This window comes from Dendrobates tinctorius, unplaced genomic scaffold (assembly GCF_039654945.1).
Source record: "Dendrobates tinctorius isolate UK_male_01 unplaced genomic scaffold, ASM3965494v1 ptg000160l, whole genome shotgun sequence".
NCBI lineage: Eukaryota > Metazoa > Chordata > Amphibia > Anura > Dendrobatidae > Dendrobates > Dendrobates tinctorius.
In genome coordinates this window covers 9,402,727-9,425,824 of record NW_027361827.1, presented here as the reverse complement: position 1 = coordinate 9,425,824, position 23,098 = coordinate 9,402,727, and the positions used below count along the sequence as shown (strand labels likewise).

Sequence of the window (23,098 nt, the reverse complement as noted above, 5' to 3'; positions counted from 1 at the left end):
TACCCTTGAAGGAACTTAGAAAGCAAACAATATTAGTCACACTAATCTTATCCCTTTATACACCCAAAAAAACTTATAATCCCATGGACCCCCTCAGTTTACTACACGGGGGCTAACATGGGATTATAAAAGTATACATTAACTACAACCATAACTTAATTAAAGTAAACCATAATGATCAATAATAAATAATCAATTATGTAAACAGTGGAGAACATGATAGAGGGCAAGGTATGGAGAACATGGTGGGCTCTGTGTTAAGAACATGGGTGGGGGCTCTGTGTGGAGAACATGGGCGGAAGGGCCAGTGTTAGGGGCAGGCAGAAAAGGCAGTCACCTAGGGCCCTCGCTCATTCAGGGGCCCCCAGCCAGTGGTGTACTGCTAATAGCACAACACACTACTGCTATGGGGCCCCTGAATAAGAGGGGCCCGGCATTGCCCTCCCCCATTGTACATTCAACTTATCGGCATCATATATACATAGATGCCGATGCAATTGAAAGCAGTGATGGATGACAGAGCGTCAGCTGACGCTCTCTCTCCCATCACTCCCCCTCTGCCTCTGACTCAGCATGTGCCAGCATTGGAGCTGATGATACGCTGAGACACTCTGCAGAAGCTGGAGCAGCAGGGGAATGAGGAGGAGAGGTAAGTATTGTGTGTGTGTGTCTGCTGCACTATACTGTGTGTGGGGGACTGCACTATACTGTGTGTGGGGGGGCTGCATTATTCTGTGTGTGGGGGGGGCTGCATTATACTCTGTGTGGGGGGCTGCACTATACTGTGTATGTGGGGGAGGCTGCATTTTACTGTGTGTGGGGGCTGCACTATGCTGTGTGTGGGAGGACTGCACTATAATGTGTGTGTGGAGGAGCTGCATTATACTGTGTGTGTGTGGAGGGGCTGCATTATACTGTTTGTAGGGCTGCATTATATGCTGAGGGGGCTGCTTTATTCTCTAAGATACTTTGAGAGGGTTGCTTTATACTCAGGGGGCTGCATTATATTGTGTGTGGGGCGCTGCATTGTGCTCTTAAGGAACTGCATTATACCCTGAGGGGGCTGCATTATACTCTGAAGGGGGTGCATTATACTGTGTGTGGGGGGCTACATTTTACTGTGTGTGTGGGGGCTGCAGTATACTCTGAGGGGGGCTGCAGTATATTCTATGTGGGGGGTTGCAGTATACTCTGAAGGGGGCTGCATTATATTCTGAAGGGGGCTGCAGTATACTCTGAGTATACTCTAAGTATACTCTTACCCCCTCTAAAGGTGGTTTGCACGTTAATGGCCAGGCCAATTTTTACAATACTGATGATTGTCACTTTATGATGTAATAACTCAGGAATCCCTACAATGGATCCCACTGATTCTGAGATTGTTTTTTCATGACATATTGTATTTCATGAAAGTGGTAAAATTTCTTTGATATGACTTGCATTTATTTGTGAAGAAAAATGGAAATTTGGCAAAAACTTTGAATTCTTATGCACTTAAATCACAGATATATGTCACACAAAATAAAAAATAACATTTCCCACGTGACTACTTTACATCAGCACTATTTTTTGTTATTAGGAAGCTATAATCTTTGATCTTTGATTTGCGATTAACTTAGTGACTGTTTCTTACAGTGCTGAGAACACCGCAGTTCAGCTTGGCTGGGAACGCAGCCTCAGTGACCGTCGATAACCTTGAAGAGTTTACTGCTAGTCACTAATATATATAACACAAATCCCATGAAAAAATAACATGGAACAAAGAAGAGATCCCAATAATAAAAAATCATTTTATTCAAGAATTATATTAAAATGACAAAAGCATAATGCCATGTAGGGGACGCCATGAACACTCAAAAAATCATCAGGAGGAGGAAATAATACATAACCCAGACTAGAACATGTGGAACAAATCACATGACAATACATGTCAATTATCCAGATTTCTATATATAAACGACCATAAGTAATGTCTAAATAGATAATATTAAAAAATTATTATTATCCCTCCCCAATACCCCAATAAGTGAGAAAAGTCTCTCCGTGAACTCAAGGCATAAATACTATAAGACCGTGTGTAAAGGAAGTCACCATGTAAGGCAATACCTAATCAAGAAAGCGCCACAGTGCACGGAGAAAATGATATATAATTACCTCTGTAGGAGAGTGTAAACCAGCGTCCCCTCACAGGGGCCCGGAAGAGGCAGGCGGCGAAACGCGCGTCGGGGTGAGGGGACGCTGGTTTACACTCTCCTACAGAGGTAATTATATATCATTTTCTCCATGCACTGTGGCGCTTTCTTGATTAGGTATTGCCTTACATGGTGACTGTGTCATTTACACACGGTCTTATAGTATTTATGCCTTGAGTTCACGGAGAGACTTTTCTCACTTATTGGGGAGGGATAATAATAATTTTTTAATATTATCTATTTAGACATTACTTATGGTTGTTTATATATAGAAATCTGGATAATTGACAAGTATTGTCATGTGATTGGTTCACACATGTTCTAGTCTGGGTTATGTATTATTTCCTCCTCCTGATGATTTTTTGAGTGTTCATGGCGTCCCCTACATGGCATTATGCTTTTGTCATTTTAATATAATTCTTGAATAAAATGATTTTTTATTATTGGGATCTCTTCTTTGTTCCATGTTATTTTTTCATGGGATTTGTGTTATATGATTGTGTGAAGTGCCCTTCGTATTAGGTTTTGGACATTGCGGTTATTGTTATGCTAGTCACTAATGCTGTGCTCACAGCAGTTCATTCATCAGTGGTTCTCAGCATGAACGGTCACATCTTGGCACCATCCAGGTTGAAAGCTGTTTATGCCCAGACATGGATTACGGCATGTGACAGGATGACGTACAGATGAGGGATATTGTTTTTTTTTTTGTTTGTTTGTTTTATTACAGGAGACAAGGGCTTCAATGGAATGGGCATTAGGTGAGTATACTGTGTTTGTTATTTTTAAATAAAAAAGGAAAAGTGTGTTTTGTTTTGATTTTAAATAAAAGACTTCACTCTGGTTTTGTCTTTATTTACCATATATCTATAGGATTAGTAATGAATAAGTATCTGTAGATGCCTATCCATTACTAATCCGTGGGTTTGATTTCACCAGACAATACAAAGGTGACATCAATCCCACAAATATTACCCCACTTGCCACCTTCACAGGGCTAGTGGAAAAAGCCAGGCAAAGCACCAGAATTGGTGCATCTAATGGATGTGCCTTTTTTGGGAGGGTGCAGGCTGCTATTTTTAGGCTGAGGGCGGTCAATAACCATGGCCTCTTTCCAGCCTGAGAGTACCACCCCTCATCTGTCTGCTTTAGCAAAGCTGACTTTTCAAAAATGGGGGGCTACTCCACACATTTCTTTAAATTATTTAATTAAAAAAATGTTTAAAAAAAGCACGGGGACCCCTCTATTCTTGAAACCAGCCTTGCTAACGCTGACAGCTGAGGTTTGCAGCCCACAGCTGTCAATTTTAGCTGGCTGGTTATCAAAAATACAGGGGTACCCACGCTGAATTATTTATTTATTTATTTATAGCTCAGGTGGTGGGTGATGAAAACTTCCATAAGCCACCACCTGTTCTCACTGTTGTTAGCTGCAACAGGTTTAGGTTAATGGGAGTAATAGTCCCATCAGCCACCGCCTGCTCTCACTGTTATCAATTGAATATAACTCTTGACATTCTCCCTTGATAGTACTGATCACCAGCAGAGCAGGGGAGAATGATGCGAGCGGTCTGGGAACACCGCTACTGCACCGCTGCTTCTCAGGTGTGGGTACATGTCACACAGATGACATCCCTGTGTGTCATCCATTTGCACGTGTGTGGGAAATTTTGTGGTTTGTGCTGCTGTTAAAAAACTGACATTTCAGCATATTTTGCCCATGAACACATGGTCCATGGAAACACACTGACATGTGCACATTACATGTGTAAGTGTCTCTGGTACGTATGAAAAGTGTCACCACATGTACCGGAGGCCTTAAGGCCCTTTTATATTTAGCGATGCACCAGCGATCCGACCAGCGATACGACCCGGTCAGGATCGCTGGTGCATCGCTAAATGATCACTAGTGAGCTTCCACACAGGAAGATCTCACAGCGATGCAGCAGCGACGCAGCGCACGATACTTACCTTTCACACACAGCGATCCTGACGTCCTCCCGCCCGCGTCCAGCGTCGCTCGTCTCACACAGCAGGAAGCCCAGCAGGAAGCAGACGACGAGTCCTCCTGGATGGAGAAAGAAAAATGTTGTGAAGAAGAAACGGAGAGTGGTGGTCATGGGGGATTCCCTGTTGAGAGGAACAGAGGCCGCTATCTGCAGACCGGATATAACTTCAAGAGAAATGTGCTGTCTTCCAGGTGCAAAAATTAAAGATGTGTCTGACAGGATATCAGGACTCTTCAGACCTACAGATGACTACCCATTCCTGCTACTACATGTGGGGACAAATGACACTGCAAGAAATGACCTGGAAACCATCTGCAGAGACTTTGAAGACTTAGGCAAGAAAGTGAAAGAACTGGGAGCGCAGGTGGTCTTCTCTTCCATCCTCCCAGTGGATGGCCATGGAACAAGGAGGTGGAATAAGATTCTGCAGGTGAACAACTGGCTACGTCGATGGTGCCGTCAGCAACGATTTGGATTTCTGGATCACGGAGTGAACTACTTATACGATGGACTACTTGCTAGAGATGGGGTGCACCTTACGAAGACTGGAAAGCATGTATTTGGAAGTCGCCTTGCTACACTTGTAAGGAGAGCTTTAAACTAGAACAACATGGGAAGGGAAGCAAAAGACCAGAAAAAGCCATACACCAGACAAATGCTATTGAGAACTCTGCTAATAGAAGTGGAAAGGAAGAACAAAGACGAAAGAATCTAATTAATAAAAATATTGGAGAAAGAGAAACCAATCACAAACTAAAATGTTTCTATACTAATGCACAAAGCATGGGCAACAAACAAGGAGAATTGGAACTACTAACACAGGAAAAGAAATATGATGTCATTGGAATCACTGAAACTTGGTGTGACGATACACATGATTGGAATACAAGACTAGAAGGATACAACTTATTTGCAAGAAACAGACTTGATAAACGAGGAGGGGGTGTTGCATTGTATGTTAGAAACGCATATATCTGCACAGAGATTGAAGCTTCAGAGACTGGGAGTTCTGTGGAAACTGTTTGGGTAAGAATACAAGGACAGAACAATGGAAAGGACACCATTGTAGGCATTTACTACAGGCCGCCTGTGCAAGCTGAAGATATGGATGAACTCTTTATGCATCAAATGGCCAAGTTCTCCAAAAAATATGACATAGTTGTCATGGGAGATTTCAACTATCCAGACATTTGTTGGGAATCTCTCTCAGGCAAAACTAACAGGTCAAGGAAATTCTTATCCTCTCTTGCTGACAACTTTATCTTCCAAAAGGTAGGGGAGAAAACAAGGGGAACTGCTACCTTGGATCTAATCCTTATAAACAGGGAGGAAATGGTTGAGGAGGTAAAAGTGGCTGGAACCCTAGGAGGTAGCGACCATGCTATTTTAGAATTTTGGATAACTAGAGGCGGAAGACCTGTGAAGACTCAGACGTCAAGGTTAGATTTCAGAAAGGCAGATTTTAAGGGATTCAGAAAGATAATTGGAGGGATCCAATGGCTGGATATCCTTAAAGACAAAAATGTCCAGGAAGGATGGGAAATCTTGAAAAATGAAATTCTCAAAGCACAGTTGTTAACAATTCCGAAAAGAGGGAAGAATAGGAAGCATTTAAGGAAACCAGGATGGATGAACACAGAACTTAAGCACATGCTAAAAAGGAAGAAAAAAATGTTTATAAAATGGAAAGAGGGAGGCATATCTAAAGAAGAATATAATGCTGTCTGCAGAATCTGCAGGGCACAAATCAGATTAGCTAAAGCTGAAAATGAATTGAGGCTTGCAAGAGATGTCAAAAGCAATAATAAAGGATTTTGGGGATATGTCAAAAGTAAAAGAAAAGTCAAAGATGCTATAGGATTTTTACAGGATGAAAATGATGAAATGGTAAGACAGGATGTTGAGAAGGCTGAACTTTTAAATTCCTATTTTGCATCTGTTTTCTCTCAGAAAGGAAATGCAACACCAACTGTTATTCATTGTCCTATTAAGGGAATAGAAGAATCCAGGATATCTATAAACAGAAAGATAGTGAGGAAACACTTAGCTAACCTAAATGAATTCAAGTCTCCAGGTCCAGATGAATTACACCCCAGAGTACTGAAGGAGATAGCAGAAGAAATTTCTGAACCACTCTCCATAATCTTTGAAAATTCTTGGAGAACAGGAGAAGTGCCAGAAGACTGGAGAAGAGCAAATGTTGTTCCTATCTTCAAAAAGGGGAAGAAGGTGGACCCAGGCAACTATAGGCCGGTGAGTCTGACTTCTATACCAGGAAAGATCTTTGAACAAATTATTAAACAACATGTAAGTCAATACCTGGATAAGAATGAAGTGATCAAACAGAGTCAGCATGGGTTTGTAACTAATAAGTCATGTCAGACTAACTTAATTTCCTTCTATGACGGTATCACTGATTGGGTGGATCAAGGAAATGCTGTAGATATAGTATATCTTGACTTCAGCAAAGCATTTGACAAAGTCTCTCATACAATCCTTATTGAAAAAATGACTAAGTATGGAATGGACAAGGCAACTGTTAGGTGGATTCATAGCTGGCTTAGTGATCGGACCCAAAGAGTGGTCGTAAATGGCTGCACATCCAGTTGGAAGAATGTCTCAAGTGGGGTACCACAGGGCTCTGTCCTGGGCCCTGTATTGTTCAACATCTTTATCAACGATTTAGATGAAGGAATTGAGGGTAAACTGATTAAATTTGCTGATGACACAAAGCTAGGAGGGATAGCTAATACTAGAGAAGAGAGAGAGAGGATTCAAAAAGATTTAAATAAACTGGAGAAGTGGGCAGTAACTAACAGAATGGTTTTTAACAGGGAGAAATGCAAAGTACTACATCTGGGCAATAAAAATGAAAAAAGCATATATAGAATGGGAGGAATAGGGCTAAGTGACAGCACATGTGAAAAAGACTTGGGTATACTAATAGATCACAGACTGAATATGAGTCAACAGTGTGATGCAGCAGCAAAAAAGGCAAATGCAGTTCTAGGATGTATTAACAGAAGCATACAGTCTAGATCACGTGAAGTCATTATTTCCCTCTACTCCTCTTTGGTCAGACCTCATCTGGAATATTGTGTCCAGTTTTGGGCACCACATTTTAAAAAAGACATCAACAAACTGGAGCAAGTTCAGAAAAGAGCGACCAGAATGGTGACCGGTCTGCAAACCCTGTCTTATGAGGAAAGGTTGCAGGATTTGGGAATGTTTAGTTTGCAAAAGAGAAGACTGAGAGGAGACTTAATTGCTGTCTACAAATATCTAAAGGGCTGTCACATTGTAGAAGGATCAACTTTATTCTCATTTGCACAAGGAAAGACTAGAAGCAATGGGATGAAACTGAATGGGAGGAGACACAGATTAGATATTAGAAAAAACTTTTTGACAGTTAGAGTGATCAATGAGTGGAACAGGCTGCCACGAGAAGTGGTGAGTTCTCCTTCAATGGAAGTCTTCAAACAGAGGCTGGACAGACATCTGACTGGGATGATTTAGCGAATCCTGCTTTGAGCAGGGGGTTGGACCAGATGGCCCAGGAGGTCCCTTCCAACTCTACGATTCTATGATTCTATGATTCTATGAAATGGAGCCGCCCAATCTCGTGCGATCAGCGATGGACAGCGGGGGAGCCGGTCGGAGGTAAGTATCTCACATAGCGATATCGCCATAACGTCACAAAATCGGTGACGTTTTAGCGATATTGCTAGCGATATCGCTATGTGTAAAACCCCCTTTAGTCTGACTGATCAGTAGGAGGCGTGAACACTTAAAGTGCCTAGGGCAGCATGAATACCAAATAAGGCCCTGCAAATACCAAAGCTCCTGGCCTGGGGAGGAAACAAAAGAAAGTTTACAAAATTGACAGCATGGGATCCCAGCTGATTCTTTTTGTGAGGCAAAACATTTCACTGTAACCAGAACGCTACAGGGGGAATATAGTTAATTTTCTCCCTGCAGTCTTCCGCTAAGTGTGGTGGCTGGGCAGGTTAATAACACTATTAACTTGCAGATTAACCCCATATCTACAGGTTAATTATGTTTTTTTCTGGTGACAGGTTCCCTTTAATGTATAAGAATGATGCGGACTCCGGCAGTGAGCCCTAAACTTTCCCCGCACATGACAGCTGATTTGTCTTTTTTTTTTTTTTAATCGCAGCAGCAGCATATGGGGCATATATATCTATGGAGCATCTTATGGGGCAATAACCTTTATGGAGCAGTATATGGGGCATATTATTTTATGAAGCATCTAATATCTTCACTCCACAACACGGACAGTGCCACCGCTTCCTACAATGCCACCCTCACATCAGCCATAGACTCAGTAGCTCCTCTCATGCATGGCAAAGTGTGACAAACCAATAGGCAACCCTGGCACAACAACCTCACCAAAAAACTTCAACAAGCATCCAGGGTCACGGAGCGGCTTTGGAAGAAAACACACCTGCCAGACGACTTCACTGCTTTCAAACTAGCTACTCTGAGAATCATGTGGGAATAGTGGATGAGGGCAGGTATATCTCGCCCAGATACCTTTCCTATGTGGCCTAGTCTGGTCAGTATATCACCTGGTTACTAATGAATAATGGGAGGCGGATATAAAAGGATGCCAGGTGGTTGTGTGAGTGTCTCAGCCTGGGGACACAGAGAGCCTGTCTGTGTGAGAGACACACGTGAATGAAAGCAGTGCCCACGGTAACTGTGGTTTGGCTGGACGGGAGAAGCCCGCCAGTTGGTAGTTAGGTTGTACCTTGTTTAGTTAGTGCCGGACAGGCAAGGATTTGATTTATGTTTTTTTTCCTTTATGCATTGCTTTCACCTTTAATAAACCTGACCCAGTGTCAGTTATACCCGGACCCCGGCTGTGCGCCTGATTTTCATGCTGAACACACGTGACCTTTGACCCCAGCAAAGGCGATCCCGGAGTGTTTTATCACACTACACTTGCCTTTAAATCAGCCCTCACCTCTGGTAAACAGACCTATTTCTCAAACCTTGTATCTTCATTATCCCACAACCCAAAACAACTGTTCTTGCCCTGTCCTGGATTTCCTCATACCTTTCTGACCGCACATTCAGCGTTTCCCACTCCTACACTACCTCCTCATCCCACCCCCTCTCTGTTGGAGTCCCCCAAGGCTCTGTCCTGGGGTCCCTACTTTTTTCCATCTATACTCTTGGCCTAGGACAACTCATAAAGTCCCATGGCTTCCAGTATCACCTGTATGCAGATGACACTCAGATCTACCTCTCTGGCCCAGATGTCACCTCTCTGCTGTCCAGAATCCTGGAGTGTCTATCAGCCATATCCTCCTTTTTCACCTCTCGCTTCCTAAAACTCAACGTAGACAAAACTGAACTCATTATCTTTCCTCCATCTCACGTATCTTCCCTACCCAATCTATCTATTATGGTAAACGGCATCACGCTCTCTCCAGCACGTGAAATCCGCTGCCTCGGAGTAACTTTCGACTCTGCCCTGTCCTTCAAACCATACGTCCAATCTCTTGCCACCTCCTATCGCCTCCAACTCAAAAATATTTCCAGAATCCCTCCCTTCCTCAGTCCTCAATCTACTAAAACTCTTGTACATGCCCTCATCATCTCCCGCCTTGACTACTGCAACACTCTCCTCTGTGGCCTCCCTGCTAACTCTCTTGCACCACTCCAGTCTGTCCTCAATTCTGCTGCCCGACTAATCCACCTCTCTCCTCGCTACTCCCCTGTCTCCCCCCCTCTGCAAATCCCTCCATTGGCTCCCAATTCCCCAACGAATCCAGTTCAAACTACTAACACTGACCTACAAAGCCATCCACAACCTTTCCCCTCCCTATATCTCTAAACTAATCTCTCAATATCTTCCCTCACGTAATCTTCAATCCTCCCAAGACCTTCTACTCTCCTCTACACTTATTCATTCCTCACACAACCGCCTCCAAGATTTCTCCCGAATATCCCCTATCCTCTGGAATGACATGCCTCAACGCGTCCGATTATCCACCACCCTCAGATCCGTCAAACGGAACCTGAAAACCCATCTTTTCAGGAAGGCTTACTGCCTGCAATGACCATTCTGCCGCCTCACCACCGCCTGAGCTGCTGCCTCATCACCACCAGAGCTGCTGCACCCCCGACCTTCTGTCTCTTCCCTACTATCCCATAGAATGTAAGTCCGCAAGGACAGGGTCCTCTCCCCTCTGTACCAGTCTGTCATTGTAAATTTGTTTACTGCTAACGATATCTATAACTTTGTATGTAACCCCCCCTTCTCATGTACAGCACCATGGAATTAATGGCGCTATATAAATAAATAATAATAATATTTTTTTTTAATTGTTTTATTTTCAATTAGTCAAAAGGATAGTGATTAGAACTTTTGTGTTTTTTTTTAAATATTTTCTTAATACTTTTTTACTTTCTACTGGCTTTGATATCCCCTTTAGGAGACTTGAAGCAGCGAGTTTTGGGAAATTCGACTCACAGTTGATTCACAACAGACTGATCTACTTATCTCTAGTACAAGGAGCTTGCATGTGAAAAAAAAATTACCATTTGTAAAGCATTTGTTATTTACCCTTTGACTTACAGCCAATATATGACTGTAGCATTTTTTGTGCAAAAAACACTAGCAATAATCTCAGCAATAACTGCAGCATTTTTTGGGAAGCCTGTGTGTGAAAGCTGCGAGATTTTATGATGTGTGTAGTAAAAGGTGCAATCGCTAAGAATAATTTTTAATGTAGCAGAACATGTAACTATACTGCTCCGATATAAAGTAGCAATCCCGTATGTATTTGCATTACTAAATTTGACATAGGAGATGTGAAGAGAGTGGTGCAATGGAGGAAATTCGGTAAAACGTGGCAGCATAAAGTATAGTCTTAGAAAATGCATCCACTCTATTTCATTGTGTTCATTCTAGTAATTACAGCGGAAATTTCAACGTAATTACCCAGATGATATAGAAAGAGAAGTTGTTCAGTGCCATATAAAGCACCATGGGGGTGCCTAACAACCAATTTAAATGCCACCCTGTGTGTCACTGACTACTTTCTCACTTTACTTTCAGATATCCCCATCGAAACCTGGAATTTTCCTTTGCTTGTTTATCCAATCACAATAATTGAAGTACATATGTCCGTTTACTACCTTCAAATTTAAAGGGGCTGACCTCTTAATTGTTATTTTAACAAAGCTTTTGTGGTACTTACTAATATATAAGTATTACAAGTTTTTGTCCCTCTTGGTAATGCAGACTGCACTGCTCTAGGGTTCTCAAAATGTCTGCTGATGAAGGAGTATGCCCCCAGACCTGTCCATCAGCCTCCTCAAATTGAAAAACACTTCACATCAATGTTGTTTTTTCAAATGGAGGGAGTTGATGGACAGGTCTGGTCACATACTCCTCCATCAGCAGCCATTTTCTGTACAGGAGAGCAAGGGGGAGAATCTGTAATAATAATGTATTTATCAGTGTTATGATAGGTGCACATAGGCCTACTGAGCTTTTGGTGTGGCAATTCTATGTATAATGATTATCGTAACCAAACTATCCCTGCTCTGTGTCCGACGACTCTTCCCAAGACTGCAGATAAGCCCTTTGTATAGGAGTTTATCGGACTAGCCACTTGGCTGCTATGGCTCCCTTGGAAAGAGGGTGTCCAGCCTGGTAGGGCCGACTCATCACTAGACTTCTATCCATAGGCACTACAATAGAGGGGTCTTCTTTCATTATGGCAAACTATAATGCGTTAGATTTAAACTATTTGGCTAGGAAATTCTCTGATCTGTGAAAAGAACATCAGTGCAAGTCCTTAGAATGAGAACCATTTAATTTACATGAAAAGAAAATACTGAAATAATGTCGTTCGCGGTTTCTCCCACACGGCACCTTGCTGTCACTGCCAGACATGACATTGTCGACTTGTCTGGTGTACTCAACAGGCAGTGAAGGATTTTTTTTTAGGTAGCCTTATCAGCACAAGTCAGCTGAAAAGCTTAACAAAGCTCCAACCTCTGCTGTGAATGAAACATTATATGCTTCCTTTTGATACCTGACACTTTCGTGACACTCCCATCTGTGCTTCTAGGCCCACACTTTGGCAAGCAAAGATATGCTGACAGTGAAATTTACCGAGCTACGACTGCTCCTGGATGAGGAGGAAAAATCAGCAAAGAAATTTATTGAAGATAAGGCAAAGTTGGCATTGTGGGCGTATGATGGTCAGACAGAATCATGCCATGCCCAGATAAGTGAGATCGACAAATTTAAAGATCATATTAGAAGAATACATCATCAAACTGACGCTGTACAACTACTTCAGGTAATATGGCTTTGCTTAAACCACAACTATGGAAAGTAAAATGTAGGCTAACACCGCACTGCTTCTGCACACTAAGCCACACATATGCGCCAGGAAAAGTTCAGTAAATTTTAATGCTGCCCCCCACTCACCCAATGGTAGCACTTTTTTGTCCACTGTTTGGCCACTATGCATCTGCATACCAAATATTTCATTGCATAAGAAAGCACAACAAACTGCTGCCATAGACTGCAACACCTCTCTGCGGTATGCAATTATTTTGCGATGGTGGACGCCTGCACCCCTCTACACTGTGGACACTTTCGGATATGCACCACTCAACATTGAAACTGTAAAACTAAGAAGGAATAGTTGTGGAATTGTGAAAATCATAGGTAGAAGCGTTAATGGTGTGTAAATGATAAAAAAATGGAAACAAAAATTTCAAAACATTTTCATTTATTCCGTATCGAATATGAGAGGTGCACACAGAAACACATGTACTTACACGCCTTGCTATACTATCATTGATGCTATTAATGGTTGTCTGGGGAATATTTTGCTACACTGAATGCACAAATCATCAAGATGCACTGCTGGCAGCTCCATCTGTAATTGCTGACAAATTAAACCTCACATGTACAAGATGGTAGACAAGTCCTTAGATAATGCAGGCCATTGTAGTCCAGGTTCCCTACAAGGCTGGCAATACATTGATTAGGTTGTGGAATCAGTAGTAAGGCCACTTCTCCCAAGTGTCCCAGGAGACATTTTTCTACACAAAATCAGACCGTATGTTGCTCATGCTACTGAGTGCAGCCTGCATTGCCTAAGCATACTACCATGGCCTGAAGTGTCTATGGGCTTGTCTCCCATCAAGCACATCTATGACGTCAATGCTCAGCAATTGCAGAGAGAGCTGCCAGCAGTGCATCTCGATGATTTGCCCAAGTTAATTTAACATGGCAGAATATTCCTGAAACAGCTATTAATAATCTCACTGATAGCAGCGAAGGTGTGTAGTGTATGTACTTCTGCCCGTGGCGCTGTTACTTACCACATAATAAGCGGTGATGTTTTAAAAACTTTGTTTCAGTTGTTTCAGAATTTGCATATCATTATCATAATCCTATGAATTTCATAATTTCATGATTTTTTTCTGCTTGGTGTTGCATGTTCACTATTGAAAAATGAATAAGCCTGACAGCAGTGAAAAACACAATGTGTGCAGTCTAATCCATCCATTATATACAGATGCTTCTGACAAAATTAGAATATCATCAAAAGTTAATTTATTTCAGTTGTTCAATACAAAAAGTGAAACTCATATATTATATAGAGGCATTACAGAGTGATCTATTTCAAGTGTTTATTTCTGTTAATGTTGATGATTATGGCTTACAGCCAATGAAAACCCAAAAGTCATTATCTCAGTAAATTAAAGTAATTAACAAAAAAAAACACCTGCAAAGGCTTCCTAAGCATTTAAAAGGGTCCCTTAGGCTAGTTTCACACTTGCTTTTTTTTGCAGCGCGTTTTTCCCGCAAAAAAACGCATTGAAAAAACGCATACAAAAGCATACAACTGCTGCGTTTTTTTCAAGCATTTTTATGAGCATGCATGAAAAAAACGCAGCGTTTTTATGCGTTTGTATGCGTTTTTAGTGCGTTTTTACCGCGTTTGCGTTTTTTTCCAACATTTTTAGGTGGCCCCTCACACTACCCAAACCATGACTTTACTAACCCTAACCCTGACCCTAACCCTAACTCTAACCCTGACCCTAACCCTAACCCTAACCCTGACCCTAACCCTTAACCAAATCATACTTAACCCTAACCCAAACCCTAAACCCTAACTAACCCTAACCCTAACCCTGACCCTAACCCTAACCCTAACCCTGACCCTAACCCTAACCCTAACCCTGACCCTAACCCTAACCCTGACCCTAACCCTTAACCAAACCATACTTAACCCTAATCCTGACCCTAACCCTGACCCTAACCCTAACCCTAACCCTGACCCTAACCCTTAACAAAACCATACTTAACCCTAATCCTGACCCTAACCCTGACCCTAACCCTTAACAAAACCATACTTAACCCTAACCCTGACCCTAACCCTAACCCTGACCCTAACCCTAACCCTAACCCTGACCCTATCCCTAACCCTAACCCTGACCCTAACCCTAACCCTAACCCTGACCCTAACCCTTAACAAAACCATACTTAACCCTAATCCTGACCCTAACCCTGACCCTAATCCTTAACAAAACCATACTTAACCCTAACCCTGACCCTAACCCTAACCCTGACCCTAACCCTAACCCTAACCCTGACCCTAACCCTTAACAAAACCATACTTAACCCTAATCCTGACCCTAACCCTGACCCTAACCCTTAACCAAACCATACTTAACCCTAACCCTGACCCAAACCCCAACCCTAACCCTGACCCTGACCCTAACCCTAACCCTAAACCCCCTTAACTAACCCTAACTCTAACCCAAACCCCTAAATTCCATGGTTAAAAAAAAAAAACGCATATGCAAAAAAACGCATACATGAGCATGCCAGTGCGCACATATGCGCATCCATAGGCTATAATGGCCATTTTTAGCGCAAAACGTGCGCATATGTGCGCATGCGCTTTTTTGCAGGGCCAAAAAATGCAACATGCTGCGTCTGGAAAATACAAACGCACACTCCAAAAAAACGCAGCGCATGAAAATCGCATACATGCGCTTACAAGCGCGCAGGTATGCGCACCCATGTTAAATATAGGGGAAAAAACGCATGCGCACATATGCGTTTTTTTCCAGCGCTAAAAAACGCAAATGTGAAACCAGCCTTAGTCTGTTTCAGCAGGATCCACAGTCAAAAGGCAGTCATTGACACACTCCACAAGGAAGGAGTGTAAGTCGCAAAAGTTCTTTGCTAAAGAAGCTGTATCCAAGCATATTAATGGAAAGTAGAGTGGAAGGAAAAATTGTGGTAGGAAAAGGTGCACAAGCAACCTGGAAAACAGCAGCCTTGAAAGGATTATTAAGAAAAGGCCAATCAAAATTTTGGGGGAGACTCACAAGGAGAGGACTGCTGCTGGAGTCATTGTTTCAACAGGCACCACACACAGCCGTATCCAGGACATGGGCTACAAATGTCACATTCTTTGTGTGAAGCCACTCATGACCAATAGACGTGTCTTACCTGGGCAAAGGAGAAAAAGAACTGGACTGTTGCACAGTGGTCCAAGGTTTTGTTTTCAGATGAAAGTAAATTTTTCATTTCATTTGGAAATCAAGGTTCCAGAGTCTGGAGGGAAAGTGGAGAGGCCACAATCCAAACTGCTTGAGGTCTAGTGTAAAGTTTCCACAATCAGTGATGGTTTGGGGAGCCATGTCTTTTGCTGGTGTAGGTCCACTGTGTTTTATCAAGACCAAAGTCAGCGCAGGCGTCTACTAGTAAATTTTAGAGCACTTCATGCTTCCCTCTGCCGACAAGCTTTTTGAAGATGGAAATTTCATTCTCCAGCAGGACTTGGCACCTGTCCACACTGCCAAAATTAACAAAACCTGGTTCAAAATCAACAGTATCACTGTGCTTGATTGGCCAGCAAACTCACCTTACCTTAACCCAGAAGAGAATCTATGGGGTATTGTCAAGAGGAAGATGAGAGACACCAGACCCAACAATGCAGATGAGCTGAAGGCTGCTATCAAAGCAACCTGGGCTTCCATAAAACCTCAGCAGTGCGACAGGCTGATTGCCTCCATGCCATACCGCTTTGATGCAGTAGTTGATGCATAAGGAGTCCCGACCAAGTATTGAGTACATTGACTGAACAAAATCGTTTTTCAAGCTGGTGTCATAAAGTATTCTAATTTACTGAGATAATGACTTTTGGGTTTCCATTGACTGTAGGCCATAATCATCAACATTAGCATAAATAAAGACTTGAAATAGATCACTCTGTAATTACTCTATATAATAGTTTCACTTTTTGTATTGAAGAAATCAAATAAATTAACTCTTTGATGATATTCTAATTTTGTGAGAAGCATCTGTGTGTATCTTATGCCATTCATGATATTTTTGAATACTGCAAACAATAAGCACCATAGATTTGTATAATAGATTGTATGGTACTGGTCAGAAATTAATGAACTGTAACACAATTTTGGAATGATTAAAATTGGCTTATGCATGAAATATTATGTCAGATTTTCACTAGCAGGAGGGGCTAAAGAGAATATGTTACCGGGTATGAGCAGCAGAAAAGTAGTGACAGGTACTATAATGTTGGCGCTTTATTGCATAATGGATTTCTTACTGTGGCTTTGATACAAGACTTTATCTGCTGCAGCCCTGTCAGTACTCTCAATAATGAGCATATTCATGAGCTCCATCTATCACCACTCTGAAGAATGATTGGCAGTTTTCTGTGTGCAGGTAGGGCAGATAGAGCTCATCCCTGAATGATTTTATGAAAACTACATCAGGGTGTCCAGTAAGTGATACACCACTGGAATCAGGGTTTCTGTCTTTATTTTTTGCTGCCCTCAGACTGAGAAGCATAAATCTGGTGACAGATTCCCTTTAAGAGTCTCCTTATTATGGCAATCAGTGGTGGTCAAAGATCACAAGTGGGACATTGCTGTAATTCCCTGCATTACTGCTACAAATGAAATGGCGTCCAGGAATGCCAAGAGTTTGACCCCACTGTTGTGATATTAATGGCTTATCTTAAGGATACACAATCAAAAATGTAATAAAAAAAATGCTTTGCAATATTTGCAGCAATGTCTTTTTGAGACACAACCTCTTGGGTTTTTCAAGAAGAAGACGCTTCAGGAAATGCTTTAGTATAGTTTTTTTTTTTTGATAATTGCCTTAGTGTTTTTTCTATGTTTTTGTCTGCCAGAATTTCTTTCAGTGTTTTTCCTTGTTTTTTGTGCTGTCTTTTTTTACTGACATTTTCCTTCCCAGTTTCCGAGGTAAAAGATACTGGCAAAAGCCTAAAACAGGGTCACACTTGCGAGAAACTTGGATGAGTCTCGCGTCTCAATACCCGCCACTGCCGTCGGCACTCGGACCGGAGCGCTCAGCTGCATAGAAATACATGCAGCCGCACATTCCAGTCCCGAGTGCAGGTGGCAGAGCTAGGTATTGAGACGTGAGACTCATGCGAGTTTCTCGTAAGTGTGTCCCTGGCCTAAAAATGATGCTCGGGCATCTTCCTTGTGTCTTTTCAGCCCTCCCATTGGCTTGTAGTGTAAAGTGTATAGTGTCTTCCAAATGGAAAACTGATGAAGAATGGTCAATTCCTTAAACCACTTGGTATCTTCGGAAACCTGAAGCGGTTAAAAGATGCTCAAACATTTGATCATATGCACAGAGTGGTTTTTTATGTTGAAATATATATGTTATATTTTTTTTAGTGTTTTCTTTCAGCTTTTTCAGGTGGTTTACGGAGCGGAATTCCCCTGAAAAAGATTTTGTGTGCACACTTTATCTAACAAATGTGTTAGGGACATGATTTTGAAGTACTTCCCAATATAGAGGTGTTATTGGCTCTTTTGTGAAGCACTGTCAAGTTGTTGGGCAGGTTTCTTCACAGACTGCACAGCTCTCCAGTTTACAAAATAACTGATGATTGAGGAACATGTGAATACACCTGTATATCAGCCAAAAGAAAAGCTGCTTTGCTATGTGTAGCAGGAAGCCGATGGTCATTGCCCTTCCTTTAAGTGCCAGTTTGAGAACTATAGACCTGTGCTGTCTTCCAAGTGCGAGAGGAGACCCTGCATTATCTATAGAACAGGTATATAATAATAATTACTGCAAAATCATGTACCCAAGACATCTAGTAAAATATGAATTGGACATCCCCTTTAAGGTTCCATACAAAATGTAAAATCAGCATGCAGTATTCTAACATCATGTCATTTTGTACTGCCATTCTTTCTAAACTTAGATCCTGATTAATTGCGGTTCTTTTTAATCACTTTTTTTTTGTCATTCATTGCTGTTTTTTGAGCCAAATGCTTAAAATTGGCTGCCACAGTTCACTATTTTTGCGCAAAGTCAAAAATTGTTTTTTTTTAATTTTGCCTTTTACCTTTTTTGTTACTTTTTAGGACAAAAAGTCACACGTTTTGGAAAACTGCACAAAAATATCTGACTAATTTAAAATCGCTCCATTCAGGGGGTGGAGTACATTTGCGACAACTGTGTCTTTTTGAAAAGTCACAAATGATGAATAAACCAAAAACATCTGAAACTCTTAAAATCCACCCACAGTGGTGAATTAATAACAAACAAATGAACACGTATAAAATAGGCTTAGAAAAAGGTGCAGTTGTAAAGATGATATGACGGAAAACACTACAAATCGACAAAAATCAGAGACTAATGCAATAATGAATTGGACCCTATGATTTTTACAAATAGTCATCAAAAAATGTGTCTTCTCTGTTTTAAATTATTTTGAATAAATCATCTTTGTCTCTGTAATGATCGGGAATGAAGATGACAAACTTGATATATGATGTGGCTACAAAGCTTACTGGTGTTTTGCAGCAGACTGTGTTATTCCGCTGTTAGCCATCATATAAATGGCCTATGCTTTCATTTAGGATTTCTCCTCAGTTGAAAGAGAAATGAAGAGTCAGTCTGTTCCGGCTGAGCAACTGCATCCAGTCCCTGTCAGATTTGAGCACATCGAGGAATACTATAGTGCCTTCATAGAAAACCTCAAATCTTCAATCAAGGAGCCGCCTACAATCCGCTTTCAAAAAGGTAGGGATCACTTCTTAAAACAAACACCTCTTCTGTGAAAACCATTCCTGATTTAGACCATATTTTAGATTTTTATCATGGATTTTTTGTCTCCTTATTTCCTTATGTAATGTATGCTGGTCCTCTTCTGTGAGGTTTCTCACACTTTCTGAATGGTAGTGTAAGGGGGTGGAATAATACTATTTCATTGCTCTGCCTCCTTTAGTGTTCTTAATGTTTTGATTATAGTAATCCGGTGGTACTGCTACATGTCGACTCGTCATGTATTACCACCCGGAATCAATGGTATTGCCACACTATTATATGTGTTACCATTTCCTGTAAATATGTTGTGTTCCATCGTATAATGCTATGTTTTAGATAGGGAAAGTGTAGTGCACCCTTTGGACTCTAGACGGGGGAACTTTAGTATATAGTGCTCTTAGTAGGATAGGGTTAGGTGTAGGAGGGGCTGCCGGGAATTAAGGCTAGGTTAGAAGGAAGTTAGTTCAGACGGGGCCAGGGTGCCTGAAGTGTCCACATGGGCAATAGGCCCAGGATGGATTGGCAGCCATGCAACGTTAAGTAGCGAAAGTCCAAGTTATCCACGGCTATTGGACATCAGTACAGTGAGCCAGAACAGTAGAGATGATGTGACGACTCGTAGCCTGGGCGGATGCTTTTAGGGCTGGAGTCGGATGGAGTGAGGAACAGAAGGATGCTGAAGCTTCACAGGGAGCAGTACAGACGGGTCAGATACTTTTCCAGAAGCAACTAAACCAGGTGGCGGATGATTTCGAGACTGGGGCGAAAGAGGCAGAAGGAATTGTCATCATGGTAAGGTTAGGCCAGGAAGAAGCTGGGAAGCAGTCTAAGACGGTCCGGTCCAGGTACGTGCCGTATCAAAGTGTCAGCAAAGTAGGGAAAGCTGAGGAAGCAAGTAAAGACGGATGTGTTATCAATGATGTGCCAACTGTGGATATATTGTGTGAAGTTGTCAGTAAAGAAACCGTTTAAGTTACAATGGACTGTGTCTCAGTTATTGGGAGTTGCCTTGGAGAGGGGCCATCGCCACTTGGGAAGTGCCCAGGGGGACCCGAACCTGGAGATGCAGGTACGTCAAATGGTGGATTGTACTTTTCTGTGAGGGAAGGCCTTGACACTGATGCTTTAGTGTCTCTGGCCATGACTATAGTCCTGATAGACCCTTACAGTAGCAGAAGCATGGCAGCAGTGAGCAGGTCACGGGGCATTCTCATGGAGCTTTACCATGCACACAATCACAAACTATAGTTCTAAAATTAAATGGAAAATCCTATACGAGTCTTCCGAAATGTATAGGAGCAAACTGCTAGACTGATGGTTAGAGCTCCAAAAACATTTTTTTTAACTAGAATTCTAGTTCTCCAGAAGACACCAGTATTATAAATGGCACATGGGGCATACACTGTGATCATTACCATTCATCAAATAAAGTATTTACGACCAAATGTAGGTTGCCACTGGCCACCTCAAATTTCATTAAGTCCTGAATAGTCTCTGAAACATGATTCAGGCACATGAATAGTCCTTGGGAGCACTGTATAAGTATGTCATGCTTTTTTGAAAAGGGTCAAAAAACCCCTCTGGGAAAATCTTTCAAGCTAATTTTGATGGAACCTTGTGTGTCTACTTTTATGTAGGTTTTCACACCCTTTCTTCTTTAGGGTATCTCAGCAAAGAACGTATTTGATTCATTGTCTGCATGAAATACAGGGGCCATATTGGACAAAATTTTCTCTAAATTAGGTTTTTTTTGTCAAGACAACTGTATATGCATTAAAGGGGTTGCTTGAAAACTGATAGTCTATATCTAACTAATTGTTTAAAAAAAATAATAACTTTGGAATTTAAATAATTTGAAAGTTACCTACCATTTCCTATCTGCGCCAATGTATGCTTACATTTTTTTTTTTCACTTCCCAGCATGCGCTAGAGAGTCTCAAGATTATCATCAAAGGTTTGGGACTGCGGTCACCACCCTTGCTTCTTTTACCACCCTGAAATGAAACATGTTTCAAGGGTTGGTCTCTGCTCTACTGAGCATGAGCTGGGTCTCGTTTCTGTCACATGCTGAAACAGAAAACATTGATGATGTCCCATTTTAGGGTGGTGGAAACAGGGTGATGGCAGGGTCAGCTCTCCGATGTTGTCTGTTTCAGGGCACTAGAAGCATCAGGGTAGACTGGCTGCAGTCCCAGAACCTTAACAACGTTCCGTTTGATGCATGCTGGGAGACTCAAATAGAACGTTACCGGAAGTGAAAAAAAATTATAACAGAACGGTGGCATAGAGAGGGAATAGTAAGGAATAAATAAAAGTAAATTACACAAGTAATTAGCTTTTAAAATAAGATAGTTAGGCTGGGTTCACATTACATTTAGGCAGTCCATTAGGCGGTATAATGCGGTGTAACGCAGTCCGTTAACGCTGCCATTCAGCCCCATTGTCGGGCGCATCGCAATGCATGCCGTAAAGCGGCGCACTTTTGCGATGTGCCATCATTCACTGACGGAGCCTCGGACGCGGGCTGCAGCATGATGCGATTGTCAGCGTACTACGCCCGTAATACGCCAATGCAAGTCTATGGGTGCGCAAAAAATACGGATTACACACTGACCACACGTGTCACTTGCAAGAAATACGCAGGTCTTTTGGCTGCTGACAGGAAATGGGCCAATCCATGATCAGGAAGCCTAGACATGCAAATGAGCTAAAAAAGCACTCCAGACATCCAGGAAGTCAGCCTCCACGGAGTAAAGTAGCGTCATGGCGCCATATTTCCTTAATGTGGAGATGCTTATAGTATTAGTGCAGGAGCGGCCAGAACTTTGGGACCAAAGGGATGCCAATTATGCCAACCACGCAAGAAAGGAGGAGTCATGGAGGTGCATATGTCGCCAGATGTTCCATGACTTTGGTGATCGGCCACGTGAGGAGCAGCAGAAACTGAGTAAGTACAAGGCCCAAAAATTATTTAAAATACCTCACAAACAAAAATGATTACAGATTCTGCCCCTATCCCCATCCTGTCCTTCTCCTTTTTGCCTCATGAGGCGGGTAGATTTTGATGTGACACATAGTTTCACACTGCCATAATTTTGCCCAGGCCACAAGCTCCTCTTCCTCTTAGCCAACCAAGTTATTAAGTGTAGTTACTTGATACATAAACTATTCTGACCCTGTGTATCTGGCCTGGATGGGCCAATTAGATATGCCAGCCTGGCTACAAAGCACACCCCGAAGGTCACATGCCTAGACTACTGGTTGCAAATGTGACCAATCAAATATGTGAAATTGATAATATTTCCTGTCACATTGCAGTGGAAGATGTGATGAAACGCTGGCGAAGCATCCGGGACCAATACCGCCGGGAACGTCAGCAGCGGTCCAGGAGTGGGGATGCGGGCTACGTGAAACGCAAATATGTGTATTATGACCACCTCTCCTTCCTCGCCCCAATTCTGGATCTGAGACCGTAAGTACATACCTCACACCACATTACACCAATACTTTACAGGGCCAAAAATATTGATGTATTTTTGCCTCTGTTCTATTTCGTAACAGAACTCAATCCAACCTTACGGATCGAGGAACAGACTCAGAGACAGAGTTCATAATTGATCCTGTAGGGGATGAGGAGGCTGGCCCATCTTCTCCCCCTACAAGAAGCATGGGTGAAGATGAGTCATCACAGGAGAACCCATTGGCTGCCCAACAAACCACACCACCAGGACGGTCTGCTGCTGCCCCATCACCAA

General features: G+C 42.1%; 1 protein-coding gene across 1 annotated transcript in view; it reads left to right on the top strand.

The window, feature by feature from the left end:
* The window catches only part of TRIM14 (tripartite motif containing 14), a 119,177-nt gene that overhangs the window by 69,971 nt on the left and 26,108 nt on the right, over positions 1-23,098 (top strand). The window contains exons 3-4 of the mRNA XM_073549652.1: positions 12,313-12,546; positions 19,157-19,319. Of these exons, the coding sequence (XP_073405753.1) occupies positions 12,313-12,546; positions 19,157-19,319 (397 nt within the window). The remainder of the gene's footprint in view (positions 1-12,312; positions 12,547-19,156; positions 19,320-23,098) is intronic.